The sequence below is a fragment of the Tasmannia lanceolata genome, unplaced genomic scaffold (genome assembly GCF_043159265.1).
Source record: "Tasmannia lanceolata isolate RefF3 unplaced genomic scaffold, GAP_Taslan_0.1 ptg000006l, whole genome shotgun sequence".
Lineage (NCBI taxonomy): Eukaryota > Viridiplantae > Streptophyta > Magnoliopsida > Canellales > Winteraceae > Tasmannia > Tasmannia lanceolata.
In genome coordinates, this window is record NW_027518683.1 from 21,287,433 (window position 1) to 21,314,037 (window position 26,605).

Genomic DNA, 26,605 nt, shown 5'->3' on the forward strand with positions numbered 1-26,605 from the left:
TCTAATGAAAGAATTTGCCTCACTACGGATACATGGACCTCTTTGCAAAACATGTCTTATATGTGTCTCACCGCTTACTTTATTGATAAAAATTGGAAGCTTCATAAGAGAATAATCAATTGTTGTCTAATTGCTAGTCACAAAGGTGATGCCATTGGAGGGGCAATAGAGTCGTGCATGCTTGATTGGGGTATTGAAAAATTGTGCACAATAACTGTAGATAATGCTAGTTACAACGATACGGCTATTGCATCTTTGAGAAGAAGAATTGTTAAGACAAATGCTAGTTCACAAAATTGTTTGATGTTGGATGGTGAGTTTTTGCAAGTGAGGTGTTGTGCACACATATTGAATTTAATTGTGAAGGATGGTTTAAATGAGGTGAAGATGTCAATCAATAATATTCGTGGGGCAGTTAGGTATATTAGGAGTTCTCTTGCTAGAAGCCAAAGATTTAAGGAATGTGTGGAGAAGGAGAAAATCACATGTAAGAGTTTTCTTTGCCTAGACATTCAAACAAGATGGAACTCAACATACTTAATGTTAGATGCTGCATTGAAATTCCAAAAAGTGTTTGAACGGATGGAAGAGGAAGATTCATCATACTTGATTGATTTGAAGGATGCGGTTCCTACTGAATTTGATTGGAATAATGCTCGATTATTGCATAGATTTTTGAAGTCCTTTTACAATATGACTAATCGTTTATCTGGAACTCTGTATGCGACTTCTAATATATATTTTCATGAAGTGTGTGCAATTGAAAAAATTCTATTTGATTGGTCAAAAAATGTAGACCCATCCTTGAAATTAATGGCAATGAAGATGAAAGAGAAGTTTGATAAATATTGGGGAGATATAGAAAAAGTCAACATAATGTTGTTGGTTGCGGTAGTGTTGGATCCTCGCTATAAATTAGAGCATGTGACATTTTGTTATTCAAGACTTTATAGCTCTGAAAAGGTTAATTTACTTGAAAAGAGAGTGAGGGACACATTGCATCGTCTTTTTGAGTATTACCAAAGGGTGGACTCACTCTCATCATCTTCAAGTAGCACACCAAAAGTAGCAAGTGACATGGATATTGATCAACCAAGTGTTGACGGATGTGAGCAAGCAAAGTCAGATTTCATGTCGGATTTTAGAAAGAAATTGAGACAAGACAAGGGTTTGGAATGCAAGACGGAATTAGATAGATATTTGGAGGAAGATGTTGAGGATGGTGGGTCGACATTTGAAATATTATATTGGTGGAAGTTAAATTGTTCTAGGTTTCATGTTCTCTCACTCATTGCACGTGATGTTCTAGCTATTCCTGTTTCTACTGTTGCCTCGGAGTCAGCTTTTAGTACAGGAGGTCGAGTACTTGATAAATTTCATAGTTCTCTAACTCCTAAGTTAGTAGAATGCTTGATTTGTACACATGATTGGTTGCGAGCTTCACCAATTCCTATAGATATTGAAGAGAACTTACATGACTTAGAAGATTTTGAGTCAGGTATTTTTTTTCTTTGTTTTCTTTTTTGACTTCTTGTTGGCAATTTTAATTAATTCCAATTTGTGTAGATGTCGATTCTAATACATATATAATTATTTTTCTTTTTTGTAGGCATAGCTACGGATTTTGAAGCTTTTGATCTTGACTCATGAATAACATAACTCTTGAGTTACTTGATTCATGGTAACCAATTATTTTCTTGTAAGATTAGAGGAAAAGGGGTGCAAGATTTGATTCATGATAAATAATTAATTGAGTTACTTACTCTTAATCTCTTATGTTTATTTTTCAGAAAATACCTATGGATATTGGATTTGAGGAGAAAGGATGCAAGTTGATAGCTGGATGGCTGGATTGAGTTACTTTATTTCTGTTGATGACTTGATTTGGAATTTTGGATAATGGATATGTTCTAAAATGGATTGGGCAATGGTCTTGGATTTAGTTATTTATAACTGTTTTAATTGTCATCTCATGAACTGGATAATGGATATGTTCTAAAATCCATTGTGATTGTTCTCACTTCTTACTAAAATGTCATTCAGGAGGCAGCCCATGAAGATTTTTGCTTTGGTCACTTGTAATTAAAAAGAACTTTTTTTTTACTGGCATAATTAAAAGGACTATTAACCGATTAATGACCATTAACCTTTAGGAATTCCTCCCAGGATAATTTAATAGCCTGTCTATTTTAATATTGTTCCTCTTGTCCCTACGGTATTAACTTAAGAAAGGTTCTTCTGTATATTTCAAACTCTACAGTTTTCGATATGTACGTTCTGTAAAGAATTCAAACTAAGGGGTTTGTCGTGAGATTAAATGTCCAAAACCTCTCCCTAGAGTGTTGTTCCTCTTATTTGTCAGATTTGATTGAAGTTACATAAATTTTGTTTATGTTCTCCCCTCTCTTAAGATTTGTTGCCCTCACTCTCTAAGATTTGTTCTTTCTTTATACAGAAACTGAACAGGGAGTTGCACAGGCAATTATTCGCTCTGTTGTAGATTTTAAAAGAGACCCTTAGCCTAAAATTTCTGATAATGCAAAAGACCTTGTGAAGCGGATGCTTAATCCAGATCCTAAGCGATGGTTAACAGCGCAAGAAGTGCTTGGTAATGTTCAATTCCTCTTTCGCTAATTTTTCCATATTGTTGCCTATTTCATTTATGATTGAGTTTATCCATGTACTGGAGAAATCAACAAATATGCTGATGTACAAGTATTTCATGATATTTTTGGATGTATAATAATGAGGTTCCCTTGACCATTCAAAAAAAAAATTTGAGGTTCCCATGGGTCCATGTTCTTTTATATTTATGCAGTAATGAAAGCTTTAATATACTGTTATTCTAACATCTTCCTTACTTGGATGCAGAACATCCTTGGTTGGTGAATGCCAAAAAAGCCCCAAATGTCCCATTGGGTGAAACTGTTAGAGCAAGGCTTAAGCAATTTTCTGTAATGAACAAGTTCAAAAAGAGAGTCCTGAGGGTATGATTTGAAATGTGACTTAGTTTTGTTTTATGATTCTAAAGAAACCCTCCTTGGGCTTAGGATTTTGCATAGTGGCTGCTTTTTCTGTCAGGATTGTCTTGGTGATTGTCGACTTTACACTGTTATGGAATTTTTTGCAGGTTGTGGCTGAACATCTATCTGTGGAGGAGGTAGCAGGCATAAAGGAGATGTTCCAACTGATGGACATTAATAAATAATAATAATGGCAAGATAACGCTTGAGGAATTAAAACTCGTTTGCAGAAGGCTGGCAACCCAGTCCCAGACCCTGATGTTCAGATGCTAATGGAAGCTGTAAGTTACTGTGGCCAGCATCATTTTATTTTTCTTTTGAGAAATTCTGTATGCATGCTGCATTTTTTACTCAATATTTGCTGTTTGGGAACAAGACACTTTCTTTTGGGTTCCATGAGTACATCAAGGACTTGCATTTGATTAACAACCGATATGTATTTATTAAATTATCTGTAAGCATTCACACACATGAGTTCTGCAAGTGTGGGTGCACCACATACGTAAAAATCAAAAGACAAATTGACTGTAATGTAATATTCATCTATCGGCATAAATGTTGTCGCTCATTTTCATATGTTTGTTTTTCAGACTTTGGATGCCATTAACATTCTTCCCATCTCTCCATTGTATCTGAGAAATCTAGATTTTCAAGTTACTTTAAAATACTTTGAAGCACGAGTTGAACCCATTTTCATACATATTTTCACGGTAGATTTTGCATAGTTCACTTTTGTACATCTTCAACATACTATGGAAATTCAACCCCTCGTTCTGCTACTGTTTTATTAGAAGTATAAAGAAGGGAAATTTGTTTTAGAAAGGTAAACTAATGTTGCTTGAATTGGCTTGACATGTCTCCAATCTCCATGTCTTTTCTTATGTTGCGTGGACCGTGCTCTTTATCGAACTGATGACCGACCCACTGACTGGTCTGGTTTGTTGAGTAGGGGGAGGATAGTCGATGGAATCGACTGAGAATTCTACCTCGGGACCCGCCCAAGTGGGAGTGATGCTGAAGATGCCTAGCAGCAAAACTCCACTTTGTTGTATAGAAGGTACTGTGTACTTGAAACTGTAAGTTTAATAAGGGAAACAAACAAGTTCCATGCTGATTGCTGACTTTGGTTTGCTGGACAATTGCTATTTACATTTGTCTCCTAAATGAATTGAAAATGATAAGAGTCTTAAGAGACACCGCTGCTGGTTTGCTTGCAGCCCATGGACTTGAATTCTTTTGCTGAAAAATCCAAGGAAAACAGGGCCCTTTGGATTATGGCATGGAAAGATGTTTCATAATTCATATGGTGAAAAAAATTAGTGAAATTACAAGGAGTGGCCCTATTACAAGGAGTGGCCCTATTTTGGTTAACTAGTTACCGCTCAAATACGGATAAACCATGAACCGAACCAAACCAAACCGGTCAATAACGGTTTGGTTCGGTTCGGTTACGGTTTGGGAAAAAACCAAACCGATGGGATCAGTTCGGTTCAAGAAACACCCTTAAACCGAACCGGACCGAACCATGTGCAGCCCTACTTCTTACACACAAGAGGACGGAAATCATGTGGGGACAAGGCAATTAATTCTGCAACTAGACGTACGCGTGGGTATTACTTCTACGACTAGAGGTCGGCGGAAGAAAACTTGGCTCGAGACCAATCCAGAGGAACTTTCCTCCAGCCCCTCTAATAGCAAGGGTGTGGAAATATGAATTCCATGCTTACTTTTTACTTTCTGAAGGAATTGATATTTCTACACCCCTTGCTACTAGACTATTAGCAATGGGTTGGAGGAAAGTTCCTCCAGACCGGTCTCGAGTCAAATTTTGTTGAGGTAGGCATGGGTACCTACAAAGAAGAGACTTTTCCCTCCTCTTTCTTAGTCATATGGGAAGAAACTTAATCTCTGTCTCTGGTTGATGTTAACTTAATTTCTAAAATTTAATTCAACGAACTATTTCTGATCAAGTTTCTAGATTCCGACAATTGAGATAACATTGTTAATTTCAATGTAATTATATGCGGAAACATACCTCCGACCATGGCGATTAGAACTTGAAGATGCGAATTCCCAAGATCCGTCCGGCGAAACCCTAGATTTCCACACGTCCATGAACACTAAAGGGAATTCTTCAAGACTTAATGGCTTGATCGATGGAATCATAGGCACAAACTTCTTCTCAAATTTTTTTTTTTTTTTAAAGATGACTTTAATGACAGGCGTAAGGGACAAGATGTCCCTCTTTCCCAGAACTTACAACGGCCGTATCATTGAAAAATACAAGACAACTAAGATGATGCATATAGCATCTCCATATGATCAGAAGCTACAAAAATGGAGAGCAAGCTCATCCGCCTTCACATTTGCAAATCTTCTCCTTTGCTCAATAATTGGCTTCACCGAGGTCACTAAGTCTTTAATTTCCATGATCATAGGTCTAATACGCCACGGTCCTTTAGATTCGGAGGTTGCCCACAAGCAATCGTGTTCGCCAAATCACCTTCAATAATAAGCGGACCTTGCAAATTCAGGGCACACCATTGTAAATCAAATAATAGAGCCCTTACTTCTGCCTCATTTGCATCACATGTACCTCCAGGACCCAAGTATGACATCACAACTTTCTCCTTCCAATTTCGGATGACTCCACCAATACCCTCCTTCCCATGATTACCTATTGAACTCCCGTCAAAATTCAGCTTATACCAAACATACCTCCGACCATGGCGATTAGAACTTGAAGATGTGAATTCCCAATATCCGTCCGGCGAAACCCTTGATTTCCACATGCCCATGAACACTAAAGGGAATTCTTCAAGACTTGATGGCTTGATCGATGGAATCACAGGCACATACTTCTTCTCAAATTTTTTTTTTTTTTGAAAGATGATTTTAATGAGAGGCGTAAGGGACAAGATGTCCCTCTTTCCCAGAAATTACAATGGCCGTATCATTGAAAAATACAAGACAACTAAGATAATGCATATAGCATCTCCATATGATCAGAATCTACAAAAATGGAGATCACGTCCAGTAATTCACAGTCTTTCGCAAGCTCATCTGCCTTCACATTTGCAGATCTTCTCCTATGTTCAATAATTGGCTTCACCGAGCTCACTAAGTCTTTAATTTCCATGATCATAGGTCTAATACGCCACGGTCCTTTAGATTCGGAGGTTGCCCAAGCAATCGTGTTCGCCGAATCACCTTCAATAATAAGAGGACCCTGCAAATTCAGGGCACACCATTGTAGACCAAATAATAGAGTCCTTACTTCCGCCTCATTTGCATCACATGTACCCCCGGGACCCGAGTATGACATCACAAGTTTCTCCTTCCAATTTCGGATGACTCCACCAATACCCACCTTCCCAGGATTACCTATTGAACTCCCGTCAAAATTCAGCTTATACCAAACATACCTCCGACCATGGAGATTAGAACTTGAAGATGCGAATTCCCAATATCAGTCCGGCGAAACCCTTGATTTACACACGTCCATGAACACTAAAGGGAATTCTTCAAGACTTGATGGCTTGATCGATGGAATCACAGGCACATACTTCTTCTCAATTTTATGTTTTTTGAAAGATGACTTTAATGAGAGGTGTAAGGGACAAGATGTCCCTCTTTCCCAGAAATTACAATGGCCGTATCATTGAAAAATACAAGACAACTAAGATGATGCATATAACATCTCCATATGATCAGAAGCTACAAAAATGGACATCACGTCCAGTAATACACCGTCTTTTGCAAGCTCATCCGCCTTCACATTTGCAGATCTTCTCCTATGTTCAATAATTGGCTTCACCTAGCTCACTAAATGTTTAATTTCCATGATCATAGCTCTAATACGCCACGGTGTTTTAGATTCGGAGGTTGCCCAAGCAATCATGTTCGCCGAATCACCTTCAATAATTAGTGAACCTTGCAAATTCAGGGCACAGCATTGTAAACCAAATAATAGAGCCCTTACTTGCACCTCATTTGCATCACATGTACCCCCAGGACCCGAGTATGACATCACAACTTTCTCCTTTCAATTTCGGATGACTCCACCAATACCCTCCTTCCCAGAATTACCTATTGAACTCCCGTCAAAATTCAGCTTATACCATCCACGCGGCGGAGGAATCCATTTTGGTACTGATTTTACCGTAATCTTCCTCTCCCAGATAATGTCATGCCAATGCCTAAGAAAATTACCTATACTATAGTGAGTACCCGGCATCACTTTGATCCATGATATTATTTAAATCTTGGGTTGTAGGCATATCCATCTCACACACCGTTCCTTCCCCTGGAAAATCCTACTGTTTCTCTCCTTCCATATATTCCAAATAATAGCAAAAGGAATAAGTTTCCATAATAGATCCCCAACAGAACCAAAATGTCCACCCTTCCAATTTAGTGGCACCAATCTAACATAGATCCTGCAAGAGTAGTATCATGTTGCTTTACAAAGTGTTAGCCCCCACTGTGTGCAATTTTAGATCTTGAGGCTTGACTCCCGTGCAGACTTGGAGAAGTAGGAGCGTAGTTTTCTTATTCGGGATATTTTTGCATTTTTTATTTTGCTTTTGAGTGAATACCAATATTGTACAATGTTTAAGACTATTGATGTTTTAAATTTATTTTTGGTATGAGCATGAGATCAATCATTTACCTTATTCAATCATTTGTGAGTGGACCTTAATATTTTCAATAACGTTAAGAATGGTTCCGATGCTTTAGCCTTGCATGCTTGTAGACTTTACTTTGAAGGTGTGCGGCACTGTCGCGTGCCGGGCCGTAGTGCCAGTTCGGAGAGTGACACATTATGACTCTTCACATGATTAATTCAAAAGCTAAAGTAAAAGTCTTCAATAAAGACTGGACTGCCATTATCAAATCGATATGAATTTTCGCCTCATGTATTGTTCGAATAGAAGTTGATAGCCCGGACGGGTGTGGCTCTTCGGCATAAGTCTCGGGTATGCTCCCTGGAGACCAGTGATCGAATCCCACCCGGACTTGCCCGATGCACGTGGTTTACGGGCGATTGCGTGCATCCGTAGGGACTAGTCCTACTCCCGAAGGGGGTGGGGACATCCTACGTTATCAAAAAAAAAAAAAAAAAAAAAAAAAAAAAAAAAAAAAAAAAAAAAAAAAGAATAGAAGTTGATAATGGGGGGGAATACTCCGCGAGGGGTGCTATTGTCATGAGATTATTATATGATACCTGATCGGGCACCAACACTGGCTGGGCACTGCCCTTGATATTTGATCCAACAGCAGCTCTTAAAAAGTTGAAAAAGTGGGCTGCTGTTGGATCAAATAGCAATGGTGGACGTAAACAGTAGTAAATAGTTGTTTTGCCACTAGTGCTGATCCGTGAACTTACGACTTGGAAAAAACCAAAACAGAAGGAAGAAAAGCCAGCCATAGCCACATGCTTTGTTACTGCTTTTCTCTACGTCTCTAGTCAACATTGACCCAGGGGTCCTCGTTAAAATTGACCAAGGGGCAGTTCGGATGCCGCTAAAGGAACTAGGACGACGTGGGTGCAACTTGGTCCGAACCCAATCCAAAACTCTAAACTGTCAACCCGGACCCGACCCCACTCTCAACCTGACCTAACCTGAAAAATTAATATATAAACCTGAACCCCACTCGACCCGATTTCCCAGTTCGGGTCAGGTTGAGTCGGATTGACCGGGTTATGGTGATATCTTTCCCTTTAGGTTTTTATGTTCTAAAAAAACAAAATATATGGAAAATGGTAAAAAAATAATTTAAATATCGGGTTTTGATGCGAGTTGGGTCAACCCGAATTCAAATCCGACCCGACTAAGGTTCAACTTCCTCAACCTGAACCCAACCTGACTCAATCACAGCCCAACCCGTGATTTTTTTTTTCAGGTTGAACCCGACCCGAGTTGCACCCAGTGTTTCCATAGACCCCTTTGCAATTCATTATGCTCTTCGGTTTCCAGGTTGATGTTACAATCCAAAATAGGGACCACCTGCTTAGGTATGGGACTGGTGGGACCCAGCGTGGTCTGGGCCTAGCCTAAGATGTTCCATCTGTCCTCCTGCATGTTAGGTATCTAATCAATATGCCAAAAGCCCCAGAACTGATGGAAAGCATTACGCTAGGCCCTTTAAACCTGTCCCATTCCAGGTTGGGTTCCACCTAGTCCCACACCAATGCAGACCCCACTTTGGGTTGAAACGGATGCGAGAAGCATCATTGGCATTCTGGTTTTCATATGCGCAGTCACAGCGGGTGGGCGCGTTAAGTAGGACAGCAGCTCATATGCACAGTCACAGCGGGTGGGATGCGAAGCAGGACAACAGTCGAAAGGGACGAGGATCTGATAAAGGGGAGGCAATCAGTATAAAATAGAGATTTAAAAAAAAACCCATATTAGTGATGGGTTTATAGCCATCACTAAATACTAAAATATTTTTCTAAATAATAAATATTAGTGATAGTTTACTTCCGCCATTATTTTGTAGCAATTAGTGACAAAAGAAAGTTCGTCGAAATTTGCTTGAATTTCCATCGTGAAAACATTCGTGACATCCTTTTTAAGAAATAAATATTTTCGTAGCGAAATATTTATACTGATGGATTTAGTAGTCCATCGCCAAACCCTAAATTTCTTCTAGTGTGGATTGCTAATTGCGTTGAGAAAGAGAGTTACAATATTAAAAAATTAGACTGTTGGAAAATTTTAAAATAGAGTATCTTAGAAAAAAAATTGAAACTGAAAAGTTATTTTAAAATGGGTGTTTGTCAAAATAGTGTAGAAAGGCTTTTACAAAGAGTATTAGTCTCATATGAAAAAGTAAGAAGAATAGAGAGGCTTTAATATCTTTGTATTATCTTTGTTCCTTCAGGACCACCTCGGTTCTGTTTTTACATATATATATATATATATATATATATATATATATATATATATATATATATATAATCTGTTGCCCTTTTCAAAAAAAAAAAGTATTCCTTCATTCAAGACATCCGCACCATCTGCACAAGTGCATGCGCACCAATATATACAAGAAATGTTGTTTTTACTAGCGGTCACTAAAAACTGCTGGTAACTTTATTTTATAGCTATAATTTTTAATAAATATCGTTAATACTTTATTTTATTTATAGAGACAGTTATGAAAGAACCAACGCTATATAAATTACTAGTTGCGGACCCGTTCGATGCACGGGCGATTAATAAATTAGATTGGTAAGAGATCTAAGAATTCAAATTTTGTAGTGACACATTCTATATTCACATGGTGAGAGAGAGAGAGAATAGGAAACAACCCTATTTTATATGGTTTCTATCTTTGCAATTCACGTAATAGAGATGGAGAGAGAGAGAGAGAGGGAAGAAAATAGGAAACAACCTTATTTTCTGTTTTGCAAGGGAGAAATTGGAAGTTTTCTGTTAGCGACAGATTCCCGACATTTTTGAAAACCTTTAATAGATAAGTTCAGATTTTATGTATTTGGAAAACCAGAATTTAGGAACAATTAGTTTTAGCATGCTTATCTTTATATTTTTTTCCTCTAATAAATCTAATAAAGACATTTGCAATTGTAGGCAACTTTTCAAAATAGACAGTGGAAAGAGGGGAAATTGGAGGTGGTAAATTTAGCTGGAAAAAAATAGCTAGAAACTTCTAGATATAAGAGAGAGAAAATTTGATCTTTTCAATATTCACTTGCATAGTTGCATTTGGGTTGTGAATCTATACACTATTAAACCCTTGGATGTGATGTTGAATTCAATTAGGTAGGTTTATTGTTTCTCATAGATATGAAGCAACTAGTGCAATGTGGATGCATCTGAAGCGACCAAAAATAGAAGAGAGACTCGATGCAATGTAGCAAGTTCAAAAGCGACCAAATTGTATTTCCACTATTCTGATAATCATAAATAACAAATGGGAGTTCAATGATCTTTGTTTTCTTTAGGCAAATAATAGCATTCCCTTGCATAAAATCATTGCTCTTGATCGGTAGATGATCTGATTCAAAAGGTAGAAGTTGCATAAAAAGAGACGTAGGAAGCCTTACCTTCAAAAATTAAGAAATGCATTCATAAAAAGACACATGGTGGGAAAAAAGAGATTGGTATTTGTTATAAATTAAAACTAAAAAAATTTAAAAAAATCACCTTTATATTATTTTTGAGTACATGTCTTTCTAATGAACTGACAACGGGTCATTAGGTGTTAGCTTTAATTACCTAATTTATGGGCAGAAAATCTTGCGATTCAGTTTTCGTGGGAAGGGGAAAAGACAATTTTCATGGGAAGGGTGTGAGATAATTCCTTTTCGTGTTAGGTTTAATTCATTTTCGTGTTAGGCGAGAATTTATAGGGACCTATTCGTTTTCTAATATATAGCCATTAACATAGGCAATAAATAACGTGGAGAAGGCCATAAGGGTAGACACTTCATGGAAAATTCCGTGGTACATAAAATCGCTGACAATTAAAATGGACGCTAAATATGAAAGTTTTGGAGGATGAGGCATTTCGGAAAGGGTAAGATGAATAGTCGCAACGGATTATGGGTTTTGGATAATCAATGTGTCTGGTTGGAGAGAGACGTAAGAGTTTTGGATTTTAGATACGTAAATACTAAGGAGACTCGTTGAGATGGCTTTTGGAATAGATGCGTCCAAAAAAAAAGTGTTGAATGCGGTTTGCAGAGGGGGTGCCACGTGGCACACCCTCAGCGTACCACATCCAGCTTTATATAGATAGTATAGATTAGCGGTGGTCACTAAAAACCACTTCTAGATATCATATTTATCAGCGATTGTTAACAATCGACAGTATTTGTTTGTCGGTACTAATAGAAATGGGGAAATGATATTTTTCCCTCTCTGACAAATAAAATCCCAATCCCCCCCCCCCCCCCCCCCCCCCGCGTTAAGTTTTGAAGGCAAAGAAAATTTCTAAAGGGGGTGAATTTATCCTCAAGCAGTGAACCATTCTCAATGAAACCGTTAAAGAGGCGCGGGGGGGGGGGGGGGGGGGGGGGGTTTATCCATTTAAGGGGGCGGAGGGAGATATCATTTTCCATAGATATGCTTGTAGTTATAAATGATTGCATGTAGAAAGTTTATACTTATAGGAAAAGGAAATCCTCACCCCACCCTGTGAAACCTAAATTCATTACCCCTTTGCCCCTTTTGCTTTCCGACCCCCTTTCCGTCTTTCCGTCTCCCTTTCCCTTTCTCTTAAAAGCTCTCCTAAGTAGTAGTAGTAGTATGCTCCATCATAACTCCTTTTTCTGTTGGATATAAATTTTTTTATTTAGATGCTTTCCTTATTTGTGTTATTGTCTTCTTATATTAGGTTTCCTTATATCCTACTCATTTCTATTTCCTTATTTTGATTCCACTAATTTCTATATAATGTAAATGCCGTATGGCTATTGAGCAATGAATAATCAAATCTAGTGCAGTTAGCATAATGGAGGTCAAGTTTCGTCGAATTAACTCATTGGAGGCCTGAGTTTCCTCGAATGAACTCACTCTTTCCCTCTTTCTTCTCTAATTTCCGTTTTTAATAGAATAATATTCTATCAAGTTGGTATCAGAGTGGTTTCTTGGTGGATGCCTCTTACATGCAGTCAAGGATCAAAAGGCTTATTCCATGACTACAGAAAGTAAGAATGGATCGTGTTCAGAAGAACTGATGCAGCCCCAATCCATGTGAGAGACAAGCTGGACCATCCAACGGCTTTAAGAAGATCATCCAGCATTCAAGCCCAATACAAGGCCCAATCCCAACTTAAATCCACTAATTATAAAGGCCAGCTCCAGCCCAAGATCATGGACACGCCAATTCCGGCCTAATCCAGCTGCAATTCCCGTCATAATGATTCTGGTTAGTTTTGAAGCACGTTTTTGGACCTCTAGATGGACGAATCAGAGAAAATGGTTAACTAAGAAGTTGTAGAATTTTAAATTATCATTCGAACGGATATTTATAGTTTTCATTTAAAGTGGTGGTTGAAAAGTTATGACCATTTTTGTAGACTGTGTTTATTGAATGAATTAATGGGTTCTTTGCAAGCACATGAGCAGAGATTGAATAGGACTGCCGAAAACACACTAGAACAAGCATTTCAATCAAAAGTGGATTCGAAGAAAAGAATTGATGATTCAAATAAAGGTTTCTGAGGAGGAAGAGGTCGTGGACGTGGTGGATTCCGCGACAGAGGAAGAGGTAGAGGCCAATTCACTGGTTATCAAAAAAATCAAAGTGGACGTAACCAGGAATCTACTTCATTCTTTTGTTCCTTTTGCAAAAGATCAAATCATAATGATAAGGATTGTTGGTATAAGGATAGTGGAAATCAAAATAGAAATTTACCACAATAGTTTTATTGCAAAAAGTATGGTCATATTGAAAAAAATTGTCATCAAAAGGCTAGAGAACAAGCAAACTATCATGAAGAGAAAAGTGATGAAAAAGTTGAAAAAGAAGATAACGTATTTTTGTCATATCTAACTGCCAATGTTGAATTGAATGATGACATATGGGATTTAGATAGTAGTTGTAGTAACCACATAACCGGGAACAACGATTATTTTCTTGAAATAGATGAAACTGTCAAACCACGAGTAAGAATGGGTGATAACAATCATGTTAATGCCGATAGTATTGGTCCCATCATGGTTTCTACACTGGTTGGCAAAAAACAAATTCAAGATGTTATGTTTGTTCCTGGCTTGGCTCAAAATATGCTAAGTTTGGGCCAAAGGGGTACCGTGCTATCTTTGATGAAGAAGAATGTAAACTCTATGATAAGAAAAGTATGAAACTAGTTTTGTCTATTAAGATGACAGAAAACAAGATGTTTCCACTAGTGTTTTCAAAACTAGTATTCAATGCTTTTAGTGCGAGTAGTGATGAGTCTATGTTATGGCATAGAAGATATAGACATTTGAATTTTGGTGGATTGTCTTTATTGCAAAAATTGAATATGACTGTTGGTTTTCCCTCTTTGAAATATGATGGTAAAGTGTGTGAAGCTTGGTTTTCCCTCTTTAGAGTGCCATGTCATCTAAGTGTGGTGTTTGGTTAAGGGCGGTGATGATTCGCTTCCCCTCTATGAGAGAGATTCGCTCCCTCCAACGTGAATTGACACCAAAAGCGTTAAAGTCTTCCACGTACCCCTTTAACCGGTTAGTAATTAATGTATGCCAGATAACTCTCTCTCTCTCTCTCTCTCTCTCTCTCCCTCCAGACACAACTCCCAACAGCTAAACGCTTTTGGAGGGATTCTAAAGTCATAGGAACCCTTGTAGAAAAGGGCTACAAGGGTGGCACCATTGGATTATTTATGCTGGTACATTTAGTCCATCGACAATGCCTATGTTGCTTTTAGTGTAGATTGCTAATTGTGTTGAGATCAGAAGAGTTATAGTAGACTCTTGGAATCTCTTAAAATAGAGTATTTTTGAAAAAAAAAATTAAACTGAAAAGTCATTTTAAAATGGGTGTTTTTCAAAGTAGTGTAGAATGGCTTTTGGGAAGAGTAAAAGTTTAGTCTCACATGAAAACGTAAGAAGAATAGAGAGGGTTTAATAAGTATCCCTCCATACACACAAGCATGCACACTCACACAAACAAGGGAGAGAAACACAAATGCACAGATACACACAAAGCCCATATAGATCATTGGAGTATGAATCAAATAGCTATATCAGTTATTAATTAATATCTTCAACCCTAAACTGGCTTGTATTACAAAAAGATATATTGTGATATCCATTTGAATTTCGCTTCTCTTTGCAACAAGCACTAAGGACAATAAGCTTATCAGATAGTTACATTGTTTCCTTTACTAGAGAGAAGCAAACGTACCTTTATTAGACAGAAACAAATGCACTAAGAGGGAATCAACGGCTCTCAGAGAGGATTGAATCTCCAATTGATGACGAGTATCCATGCGACTTGCCCATCGAAGAAGGATATGACATGGCAAAAGCATCAAAACCTTCATTGTGCCCCATTTCTAGAAAATTAACTGTGAAACTATTTGATGAAAGATCGGGTAGAGGAATATCGCCATCTAGAAACTGCATGACTTGCCTCATGCTTGGCCTAGTGCCAGATACCGGATGCGAACAGAGCAATCCAAGCTTCAACACCAACTCAAGTTCCTCCACTACGTAACCATTTCCCAAATTCGGATCACATGCCTCTAAAATTATCCCTCGTCCCCAACATTCTGACACCCAATCAACAAGAACCGGTGCTTCGGGAGATGCCCGTGGACCTATTGGTCTCCTTCCACAAGCAACCTCGAGTATAAAGGCCCCAAAGGAATACATGTCGGTGCTTGTCGTTGCCTTGCCAGTTCTGCTCAACTCTGGTGCCATATAACCAAGAGTTCCGACGACATGAGTGGTATGAGGATCAGTTCCATGGTCATACAATCTCGACAGACCAAAATCGCCCAATCTTCCGTTGAACTCATGATCTAGTAAAACATTGCTCGCTTTGACGTCTCTGTGGATGACAACCTGCTCCCATTCTTCATGCAAGTAATAAAGCCCGGAAGCTACTCCTTTGATGATTCGAAATCTTTGATCCCATGTTAGAACTGACTTGGGTTGATCATATAGTAATTTGTCAAGACTTCCATTAGGCATGAAATCATATACCAACAGGAGCTCTCCTTTACGCCGGCAATAGCCGAGTAGCTGTACCAAGTTCCGGTGCCGGAGCCTCCCAACGCTGACGATCTCTGCTACAAACTCCCTCATCCCTTGCCTTGATTCATGGGAGACTCTCTTCACTGCAACTTCAACTTTGGAGGAAGGTAACACACCTCTGTACACCCTACCGAAACCTCCGATGCCCAGAAGCTCTGTGTCTCTGAAGCCCTTGGTGGCTATGAATAGATTCTTGTATGAGAACCTTTGTGGCCCATATTCCAGCTCCCAATCCTCGAGTATCTCAGCGAATTTGATCTTCCTTCTGACAACAAGTAGAATGCTGGTGATGATCACTAACATGAAAACTAACATAAAAATGGGCAAACCAATTGTCAATACTTTTGATTTCTTTTTGGGACCTCTCCGAGGGAGCTTAGGAAGACGTGATAGATCGAGTTCTTGAGCTTTTCCATTCATTTGAAAGCTCCATCCCAGAACATAATGTTGAGATAGAACTGTTCCCGTCGCTGAAGAAAAACCCAGATACATATCTTCTAACACAACCGTTGAAAGATTAACCATAGAAGACAAGAGAGGGCGATTGGGTTTAGGTGTCCCGACAGGATATATTGTTACATGAAGTTTCATATCAATACCACTGTACTCTACCCAAACATGCATGGGTTCTCCGCTTATAAGGCTCAAATTTTTTATCCCCCCATATTCATTTGCATAATAAGATGCATGAGCGGAGTTATTCGAATTTAAGCTGTTGATATCAATTCCCACATGGTTCTCGTCAATATCCCTAAATTCGGTGTTCTGGACAGTATCAAGCTCAACAGCAAGAACATGATTAGAAGGATTTCCATTGTTGGTATCATTGAAGAGGCCTAGAAATTGGCTAGGTAGAGCTGTGGAGAGCTCTCTTGAGGGGGCAATGACAAAGGACATTCCCTGGCCCCTTGAATAAGTATAAGGGGAGAAAATTGCAAAGACAAAAGTAGTAGAAAAGGAGTAAACAATACCGTTGGTAGAATTCCTGAATTGAAGGGGAATGGAGTGGAAGGCATGACCCTTGTGTTGCTGTGTACTGTTGGTTAGCTGCAAGAGGCCGTTGGGTGTGATTCCGGCCATGCCGTCTAAGCTCAGTTTGGCTTTGTGGAATCCATTGTAGGTGAAACCATCATCTTTGGAAGCTGCAAGTTTGATTAGAAGCAGAAGTAAAATCTTGGTAAACATGGCTCAGATCGAGGTAGAGAATTAAAAGGCCTTTGATCATAATATAGGGGAATGACCTACGAAAAGTTTATACTGTATTCTTTTTTAATAGAATCAAAGTATCTTCTTAGGCACGAGGACAACCTACCAAGAGCAGACTTTTCCACGCTCCTTGGAAAGAAACTTATCTCTGGTTGATGTTGACTTAATTTCTGAAATTTAATTCATTGAACTAGTTTTGATCAAATTTCTATATTCCGACAATTTAATTCAAAGATAGCATTACGATCAAGTCCTCAATGACGGCTTCGACACTGAACCTTGAACACTCCCTCATGATTAAGACTTGGGACAGAAATTTCAATGAAATTTCGTTTAATTCATTGAAAAAGACCAAAACTGAAAGAACGAAAAGAGAGCGACATGCTTTGTTACTTCTCTTTCCATTTATTCTTGAAGGCAGATATTTTTCTCATTTATTGTAGTTAGATGGTTAGAAGTATTAGGATCCTGATAACTTAAATTTGATATATTTGACCCAATTTTGAAGAGGTTTCTCGACGCAATTCAACAACCAAGTTGCCATCCGAAGCAAAACTACCGGGAAATCCTCATGGGTCTGTCTCCTAGTAGAGTTGTAATACCCAGCCCTATCGTAGGAAAACCCCATTTCCTAAATGGGTGTCTTTATCAAAAATTGGGCGTCAATTTTTTAAAAGCTTGAATGGAGTGCCATTATCAAAATTTAGATATAGCCTTGTGGGGTGTTGTTATATAGACTTTTACAGTTTACTGATATTTTCTTAGTACAATTTCTAAGATTAGTTTTCTTATTTTGGAAATTGAGAAATTTGAGAGTGAAGGTGGTTTTGGCGAAAAAAAGTTTGAAAACTTTAATTCCACCTAAATAAGGAAGATTTAAGGCAAATCTTTTCGGGTATTTCATTAGGGTGAGGACACTTGAACGGTAAGATTGCGAGTCACAATTTCTTTTAGTGAGAAGTATTGCTGTTGGAGTTGGGAATTTATTTTGATAGAAGGGAAGGAGGAGAATTAGGAGGTCAATTAATTAGGAATAGAGAACTGAATTTTCGTTCTTCCTATAAATATGGGACAAGTGTGCGTGTGAGATGGAGGAGGATTTTAGAAAATTCCTTAGTCGGTTTCACAATTAGAGCCAAATAAATAGAGAGCTTTGTTTGGAAAGTAGTACTAACGGCTGAGATTAAAATCAGATGGATGTGAAAGGTCATTAACAAGCCATTCTTTAGGATTTTTAGTATAAACAAATGGGTGGTTTAATTAGAAACCTAATTCAAAGCTATGAGTCCAACTCAATTAGAACTGCCATTTCAACAAGATTGCGTGAAGCGTGGGACTAGTAGAAAACGTCAGTTCATTCTTATCTTCTTTTAATTTGTTTTATCACAAGTATCAAGTTTAGCTAGAAGCTATTTGGTAGGAATGAAAGTGTGAAATGTGCCATGTTGCAAGACACTTTTGAGGTTTTGGTTAAAGCATTCTTTATTTGAGCTATCATATATAAAGGAATTCTTTATTTGGAATTAGCATATCTCCAAATAACATGCTATACAATAGAAAAGTAAGGGAGGATCTGGAAATTCCTTTTTTGGCATCAGGGTCTCGTTTTGGTTAGGAAACAAAAAGGGAGAAGCACTTATGGTCGGTGGATGTCTGCACATTAATTGAGAAGAGAGATTTGTTCCTAAGGTAACTTCAACTTGTATAAGAAATCAGTCCTTGTATTTTGCTGTTGGGATGGCATATTAGGGATAGTGTAGAAAGCCTTTGGAAGGGATGATCGATCCCTTGGCTTCATCTTCCATTGGAGTCATGTTTATTTTTGTAAATAAAGCTTTATTGGAAAGGGAGATGGAGGTAGTGAGATAGAGTTTTGGTGAGAACATCCCCTTGCTTTCCATATTGCCGAAAGCAAGATTTAAGACCCGAGGGCAGCAACTATCCTTGTGAACTCGCCCTCATCTTTCACTATCGTAGGAGCTGATGCCATGAGATTGATTCAGGGAAAGTCATCACACTGCTTGCTTCAAGACAGCCCTAGACACTCATATTCGTGTGGACTTGGAGAGCTTAGATCGCGATTCAAGGTAATCGATCTTCATGACAAGTTCGCGGGAAAACATTCGACATAGAGGTACGTAATAACGTACTACTTTGGGTGAACCGTAACCCATTCTCTTTGATTACATATGTTATTGTTTGTGTACCTTCGATTTGTGCCTGTACAGTTTCAGTTATCGCTTGGGTCTAGCATGCTATTCTTATTATCCTATATACCATTTGATTTCAGTTCCGTTATGATATTGTTTTGAAATGGACTCTTTGGCTTTGTACCGATATTGATTACTTTGATTTTTGCCTTTGCCATGATATTATTGAGTTTACCTATAAAGTGAACTTTTGAAACCCTTATGGAACCCTTTTGCTGAGCTTTGACACTCATCCTTATGAACTCTTCGATACCATCAGTTTGGACTCATATGGCTTTTGTTTCTACCATTGCTTTGGTTATTCTAGTTTGTTACGAACCTTGGATATGACGCCAGAACCTTTGGAAAAATATCTGTTTTTGACTCTGGAATTTGGATCTGTTATCTGGACCTTTGGAACTATTTGTTATGGACTTTGGATTTACCTTCTGTTTCTGGACACTTTGGTGGAGGCTTGGGTTATTTCTAGACCCTGCCATATGGGGGTAATACAATTGGCAACTCTGGACTCACCGTGGGGGTAGTAAACTGGAACTTCTGGCCCGTCAGTGGGATCAATCGTTGGCCCTGTCGACTTGTATCTGGAATTTAGGGAACTAGTTCAGACATCGTGGGCGGTCGGTGTAAGCAATAACACGCTTTTTGGACCCGTCGGCAGTCGGGGTGAAAATAACTTGCTTTTTGGATTAAGCCGATGATCTCGAAGTGGAGTTTGCATTCTGAACTTTGAATTTGGAACACCCTTTGGCAATGACTATTGTTCTAATATTTTGGACACCATTTTTAGTTTTGGTTTCTGTTTTGATTCTAGCTTCGACTTCTGTTTTGATACTAGCTTTGATTACTGTTTAGTTTCAATTGTACCTCGATTAAGTATTGTGTTTTGACATACTCTTTTGATTATCATTATACCCACTCTTTCTGTTTGCGACTTCAGTATTCAGTTCTGACAGTTTGACCCTGATTGAGCCTTGGCATGCTTAGACCTACACTTAGAGTAGTGCTTTATTATGTACTGAGCTTTTCAGCTGACTGTGGTTTATAACATTTTCAGATTTAGATCCTCGTGAGGCGAACGAGGAAGTCGAGGCTTAACCTTGGAGATCTTTTAGTTTGATTTGGTCAGTCAGACAGTGAGTATTATGTGAACCTTGTAAAAGACGTTGCTAAATTTCTTTAAGTTTAGCTTATTTTATGCTTGGATCTGATATTATTCTGTTAGCCTTGTATACTTGTAGAGCTTGCTTTGCAGGTATACGGCGTTGTCATGTCCTACGCCCAGGGTGGGGTTTGGGGCGTGACAAGAGTTCTTGAAAAGTAGAAAATATTGAGAAATCCTAACACATCTCTTGCACTTTAAAAACCCTAGCAACCATTTTTCAAAGTATTGAACTCTCACCTACTCTAATTTTGATATTCATTGTGAGATTTACTTTTATTAAATCCTCTCTAGTGTGCATTACTTTCAATCTTTCAAGAGAGTTTCTTTAGGGTTGTTGTTGTCGAGTGACAAGCAAGAGTGATTATTGAGCTATTACATTTGTATATGCCTATTGAAGAGGCTTGAGAGCATTTACATTCTTTCCACCATTGTAAGAGAAGGGTTGCGACCCTTGGTGAGTTTAAAGACTCGGAGTTTAAAGACTCGGTTTTGTAAGGAGCCTTGAAGTCGGGCGTTGTGTGGCCTTCGAATAGTGGATAACCTTGAGTGCGACCTCAAGAAGAGTGGAATAGGTCTCTTTTGTAGACCAAACCACTATAAATTGTGGTGTTATTGTGGTGTGCCTTCTACTCTCTCTTGTCTTACATTCTTGCAATCCCATGGTAACACTCTAACTCTATTTGCATTATAAATACTTGCTTAGATAAGTGTTTCATTATTTACTAAGAACAAGAGATTTAAAACGAGGGTTTCTAAAGTCACCTAACAAGTGTTTGTCAAAAGGTCTAAGAGAAGATATTCATTTAAACTTTTGAAAACTAATCTTGTAAAAGTTTTTAAAAGGATAAAATTTTTTATAAGACAACCAATTCACCCCCCTCTTGGTTGCCCAACTGGGATTTCATTTGGTATCAGAGCGTCGGCTCTTCTAATAGAAATTTGAATTTTTCAACAAATCCCAATTAGCATTCTTGATCTTTGTTTTTCAAATTTTTACAAGAGTTAAGATCATGGCAACCCCTATGGACTTTGAGTGTGGTCTATCTTGTGTAGTTTCTCCCATCTTTGATGGAAAGAACTATGGTTCTTGGAAGACTAGAATGACCTTCTTTTTATAGTCCATAGATTTCGATATTATGGATATACTTGATGAAGCCTTCACCTTTCCAAAATGCAATAAGCTTAGTTTAAAATTTTTACTTTAAATTCAAAAGCTATGATTGCATTGTGTTGTGGCATGACAAACGATATTTTTGAAAATATTTCATCATGCAAAAATGCAAAGGAGATATGGACTACATTAGAAAATATATATGAGAACAATGTTTGTCTTAGTGCATCTATAGATGAAAATGTTATCCTAAGACAAAATACTATTTCACAATCTTCTTTTGCAAAAGAAAATCAATTTGAAAATCCAATTTCCGATTTACAAAAGAAAATTGAAAATTTGAAATTGGATCTTTGTGAAAGCATTGCAAGTAATGAAAAGTTAAGTCAAATACGTGAAGTTTTGTTAAAAAAAAACCATGACTTAATCAATAGATGCAATGTTTTGGAAAATAAAAATGTTGAGCTCATTGAAAATTTTGATCATTTGAAATTTGAAAAGATAGAGTTGACATGTTTGTATGCCTAAACTTTCTTGTTGTTCATCTTGTCCATCTACCTACTCTCATGATAGTTGTGATTATTGTGGTAGACTAGGACATCATAAAAATAGATGTAGATTTAGATTTATGAAATCTTGTAAGTTTGTATGGATTAGAAAAGATGATTTATATAGAACAAACTTGCATGTGAATGGACCCAAGTTGGTTTGGGTTCCAAAATCCCCTACTTGATCAATTTTATGAATCTAGTAGATTAGGGTATGTGCTTTAATGTAATATCATTTGAAATTTAATTGATTGAGTATACAATATGTTTGTTCCTTGCTTGAATGCCATGTATCCATGCTTTGTGGTTAAATGGTTATCTTTTTAAAAATCCAAAGTCTTTATGCATGAAACTTGAATCTTGTAAGACTTCGACTTGTTTGCACTTAAATGTCACATCTATTGGAAAAGGTTCCCTAGACATTCCTTGTTGATGTCTAGTTCATATATACTTGAGCCTCAATGTATAAATCATTTCATACTATGATTGCTAGATAGCTTACAATTATTGAAAATCATCCTATCTAGCCATTTGAGCTTTACTTGTCAAATCCTTTGGAAAATTGATTTCTAGATACATAAGCACACATCTTAAACTATATTTGTGTATCTAGTTTATTTGAACTTAATTGCCATATCCTTAGTGTTTCTTGTTGGGTGCTAGATGTCACACTTAATCCCATTGCATCTAGTCACATATGTGCTTTATGATCACATCTTTTTTTATTTGAAACACACTATAGATACCATAGGCTTATCTTGTTAGATTAGTTTGTATCTATATATATTTTGGCTAAGTGCTCACATAGGTTAGATCCTCTTGCACTTAGTAGTCATCCACACTAGATTGCCACACTTGTACTCAATGTGAAAGCCATGTTGTGCTTCATGATTATCAACCCTTCATTGCCCATGAGTTCATGATAAACTCATAAGGTCATATCTTTCATCCTTGAACTCTTATTTGGACATATTTGGCATTTGCTAGATTATTAGATTATTTGGTACTTAAATTGTCTTATGTATCTCCTCTAGCAAATCAATGGATCTTAATGCAATGTCTAGGAATATGATCACCTCTTAGACATTTCTTTCATGCCCTACGTGAGAAAACAAGTCCATCTCATTGCACCTAGTTGTCCTTCACATCTCACTCACAAGTCCTTCCTATTATATACTTAAAAAGTTTTTACTATATGTAATATGGAGTCTTTGTTGAGTTATGTTGGTGTATTCCTTATGCTTAAATGAGACATCCTCTCATGACTAGTGTGATCCTTGATACTTAAATATCATTTGTGTTTAGTCATGAAAATTCATCTTTGGAATACATGTGTCCAAGGTATTTTCACTTGATAGGTTTATCCTAAGTGTCCTTGGATTCCTTCCCTACATTCTCATAGAACATCTCTTTTGGAAAAAAATGGAAATGAATCTAGATTCCATGTTTGAAACTCATTTGAGTTTGATTTGAATATTCTTTTAATCTAGTATTATTTTTGGGCAAATTTAACCTTGGTGGTTGATACCCTATACCTTGTGTTGGGAACATGTGTCTCCCACACATTTTGGTTTTCCTATGGGCTTATGCACTATGGTGCTTAATGCCTTGTCATTCGATTTGTGGTTGTGGATGTATGTTGATGTTTGGACCATGTATACTATGTGTCATATTCTTGTGTCCAAACATTGTTGACTATCCATGGATGCTTTTTTTTTTTTTTTTTTTTTTTAACCCGGAAAGGAATGCGACCCCGGGGCGGGCCTCAGCATATTATTTATTGAAGGCACAATACAAAAGGAGGGCAAACAACCAGCCCTCTAGACCGCGACAAACAAAGGGGAACCAAAGACCCTACACAACACCACCTGCTTCGTTCATTTGCTTGGGCGAATATTTGGAAAACCATTAGTGTCGCATCTTGCAGCCCCCCGGGCTATGCGAGGCATTTCTGACCATCCATGGAAAATTTGATGAGATCTAGCTTTGCAAGCTTCATTTGCAAGAGCATCTGCCACTTGGTTACCTTCTCTAAACTGGTGCTGATGATGAGGGCCCATGAAGTCCATGAGGTCTATAATTTCGGGCCAGAAGAAAGAGATGGACCAGGGGTGGCTTCCTTTCTTAGAGATGAAGTCCATGAGAACTTTGCTGTCTGACTCTACTACGAAATTCTTGAACCCAAAGGCTTTGCATAGCCTAAGGCCGTCCAATAGAGCTCTCGCTTCAGCCACCATGTTGGTAGATGTCCCGTAGAAGAACGCAAAAGCAAATATAACTTTTGCTTTGGCATCTCGCATAACTCCACCGCCTCCCGACTCTCCTGGGTTTCCCTTGGCTGCTCCATCAATGTTCAATTTGAGCGAACCAATCATCGGACGTTCCCACCAAATCCAATTATCCCTGCTGATCTTTTGCCTCTGCGGATCAATCTGGATTTGCTCCAAAGCTAAACACTCCACCATATTGTTTTCTTTGGTGAATTTTTGGCTAGAGCTCACAGTTTTTAACTTATTTAATATTTGCTGAATCACCCAATTTGTACTTCTCTCTTTACCTTCCATTCTTCTATTACAACGTTCCTTCCAGATTTCCCAAGGGATAATCAAAGCTGACATGCCAAGGAGAAATCCAGCTTGGGTGCTCCTTTTCCTGCCATATGATATCCAAGCAAGCATCCTGCTCCTTACTGGTTGCAATGGAAGAAGTTTCATGGCCCAGAGGTCTGCGAAGAACTCCCAGATTCCCCTTGCTAGGCCACTGTTACCTAACAGATGATCAACTGATTCTTCTTTACTGTGCTTACAACATTCACATTTGGATGCCATCTGGATTTTGAGATCTTTGATTCTGCTGTCCACTGGAATGGCATTGAGGAAAAGTTTCCAAGAGAAACAACCCATCTTAGGTGGGATGGAATCCCAAATACCTTGCGCCCAACTCACTTTAGGGCCACTCCTTCTACATACTTCCCAAGCCGATTTAGAGCTGAAATTACCTGACGATGTTTTTGCCCAAATGAGCTTGTCAGGCGATCGGTTGATGACGATCTTAACCTTGTCCATAATTGCATCCCAACCACCAGGAAAAAAAGGCAATATATGACTCTTCTTCCACTCTCCATTCTCATTGATCATGTCTTTGATTTTTCCCTTAAGATCGATTCCTTGGAATCCTGTTGTATATTCCACCAATGGCTTATTCCCTATCCAAATATCTGTCCAGAAAAACACCTCTCCTTTTCCAACAGTCCACCTCGCATTTTCTTGCCACAAGGGTTTTGTAGCAATAATATTTTTCCATTGTTTTGATGAGACTGCATTTGGCTCCACTAAATTTAAGTGTTTACCCCTGCTGTAGGTAGATTTCAAGAATGAGGCCCATAGCCCATGGGATTGGTGAAGCCTATGAAGAGCCTTCATTCGGAAAGCAATACATAGGTCCTCCATAGCTTTTATGCCTAATCCCCCTTCGTCTGTTGGCTTGCAAATTTTCTTCCAAGCAACCCAATGGTTTCTAGCCCCAAATTCTGAATTCCCCCACCAAAAGTTGGCCATTATACTGTCAATGCGCTGGAGAACCTTTTTTGGAGGGGATAATGTTGACAGGATGAAGATGGGAAGGCTTGATAGAACATGGTTGATTAATATAAGTTTTCCTCTAGAGGATAACATTTTCCCTTTCCATCCTTCAATCTTTTTCCGAACTTTATCTATTAGCCCATCAAAGAAACTCGCTTTAAGACGACCCGTGAATAGGGGAGCTCCTAGATACATTATAGGGGACTTCTTTTGCATGTACCCTGTACTTTTGCCAATAGCTCTTTGCCTACTGAGGGTCATCTTGTCTGATGTGGTAAAGCTGCTTTTGTTAGCGTTAACTAGCTGGCCTGACATAGCTTCATACCGCTTTAGGAATCTCATAATCTGGTTCAAGCTTGCTTTCCCTCCATTTGAAAAGATCACGGTGTCATCTGCAAACAGACAATGAGATATTGGGGTGCTATCTTTACTTCTCAAGAAATACTTAGCCTTACCCTCACGGAACAGTTTAGATATTCCTCTGCTTAGGACTTCTTCGGCAATAATAAAGAGGCAAGGAGACAAAGGATCGCCTTGTCTGAGACCCCTCGAAGATTTAAAAAATCCATTTGGTTCCCCGTTCAAAACCACTGAGAACCAGCACTTCTGGGTTGCTTCTTCGATGAGCTTTCGCCAAGACTCCGAGAATCCAAATCGCGCCAACACTTTTTGCATGAAATCCCAATTTAATCTATCATACGCCTTGGCCATATCAATTTTGAGCATTACATTACCTCCTCGCACTTTCCTACCTACTCCCACCATCATTTCCTGGGCAATTGATATATTGTCTGAAATGCATCTTCCTTTAACAAATGCTCCCTGTTCTGGAGAAATCAGGTTAGGCAAAACTTTGGCAAGTCTTGTTACAATAATCTTGGCAAAGATTTTATAACAGAAGTTACACAAACTGATTGGTCTATATTCAGAAAAGTCCTTTGGGTCTTCCACTTTCGGAATTAACGTAATTAGAGTGGAGGTATAGTGTCTCGATAACTTACCTCCGGCAAAGAAGGCTTTTGCT

General features: G+C 38.3%; 1 protein-coding gene, 1 long non-coding RNA gene and 1 pseudogene across 5 annotated transcripts; 2 read left to right on the forward strand and 1 right to left on the reverse strand.

Annotated features, from left to right (window-relative positions):
* Nucleotides 1-2,320: 2,320 nt before the first annotated feature.
* On the forward strand, nt 2,321-4,320 carry LOC143880076 (calcium-dependent protein kinase 20-like). 4 transcript variants are annotated; one of them, XR_013251490.1, is made up of 5 exons: nt 2,321-2,608; nt 2,872-2,987; nt 3,131-3,846; nt 3,973-4,080; nt 4,241-4,320. XR_013251490.1 is itself a non-coding variant. In XM_077382838.1 (4 exons), exons 1-3 carry the CDS (start codon nt 2,560-2,562, stop codon nt 3,206-3,208), a joined length of 243 nt encoding a protein of 80 aa, XP_077238953.1. In that variant the 5' UTR covers nt 2,321-2,559; the 3' UTR covers nt 3,209-3,846; nt 3,973-4,172. The 4 variants fall into 4 exon arrangements, 2 of the variants coding, with proteins under 2 accessions (XP_077238953.1, XP_077238952.1); XR_013251489.1 differs by having other exon boundaries at nt 3,131-3,304; XM_077382838.1 differs by lacking the exon at nt 4,241-4,320 and having other exon boundaries at nt 3,973-4,172.
* A 10,411-nt stretch (nt 4,321-14,731) lies between these two features.
* Nucleotides 14,732-17,046, reverse strand: LOC143880074 (L-type lectin-domain containing receptor kinase SIT2 pseudogene; annotated as a pseudogene).
* Nucleotides 17,047-18,266: 1,220 nt separating this feature from the next.
* Nucleotides 18,267-20,387, forward strand: LOC143880077 (uncharacterized). The gene is made up of 2 exons (XR_013251491.1): nt 18,267-19,103; nt 20,234-20,387. It is a non-coding gene; the product is annotated as an uncharacterized LOC143880077 (long non-coding RNA).
* Nucleotides 20,388-26,605: the final 6,218 nt, after the last annotated feature.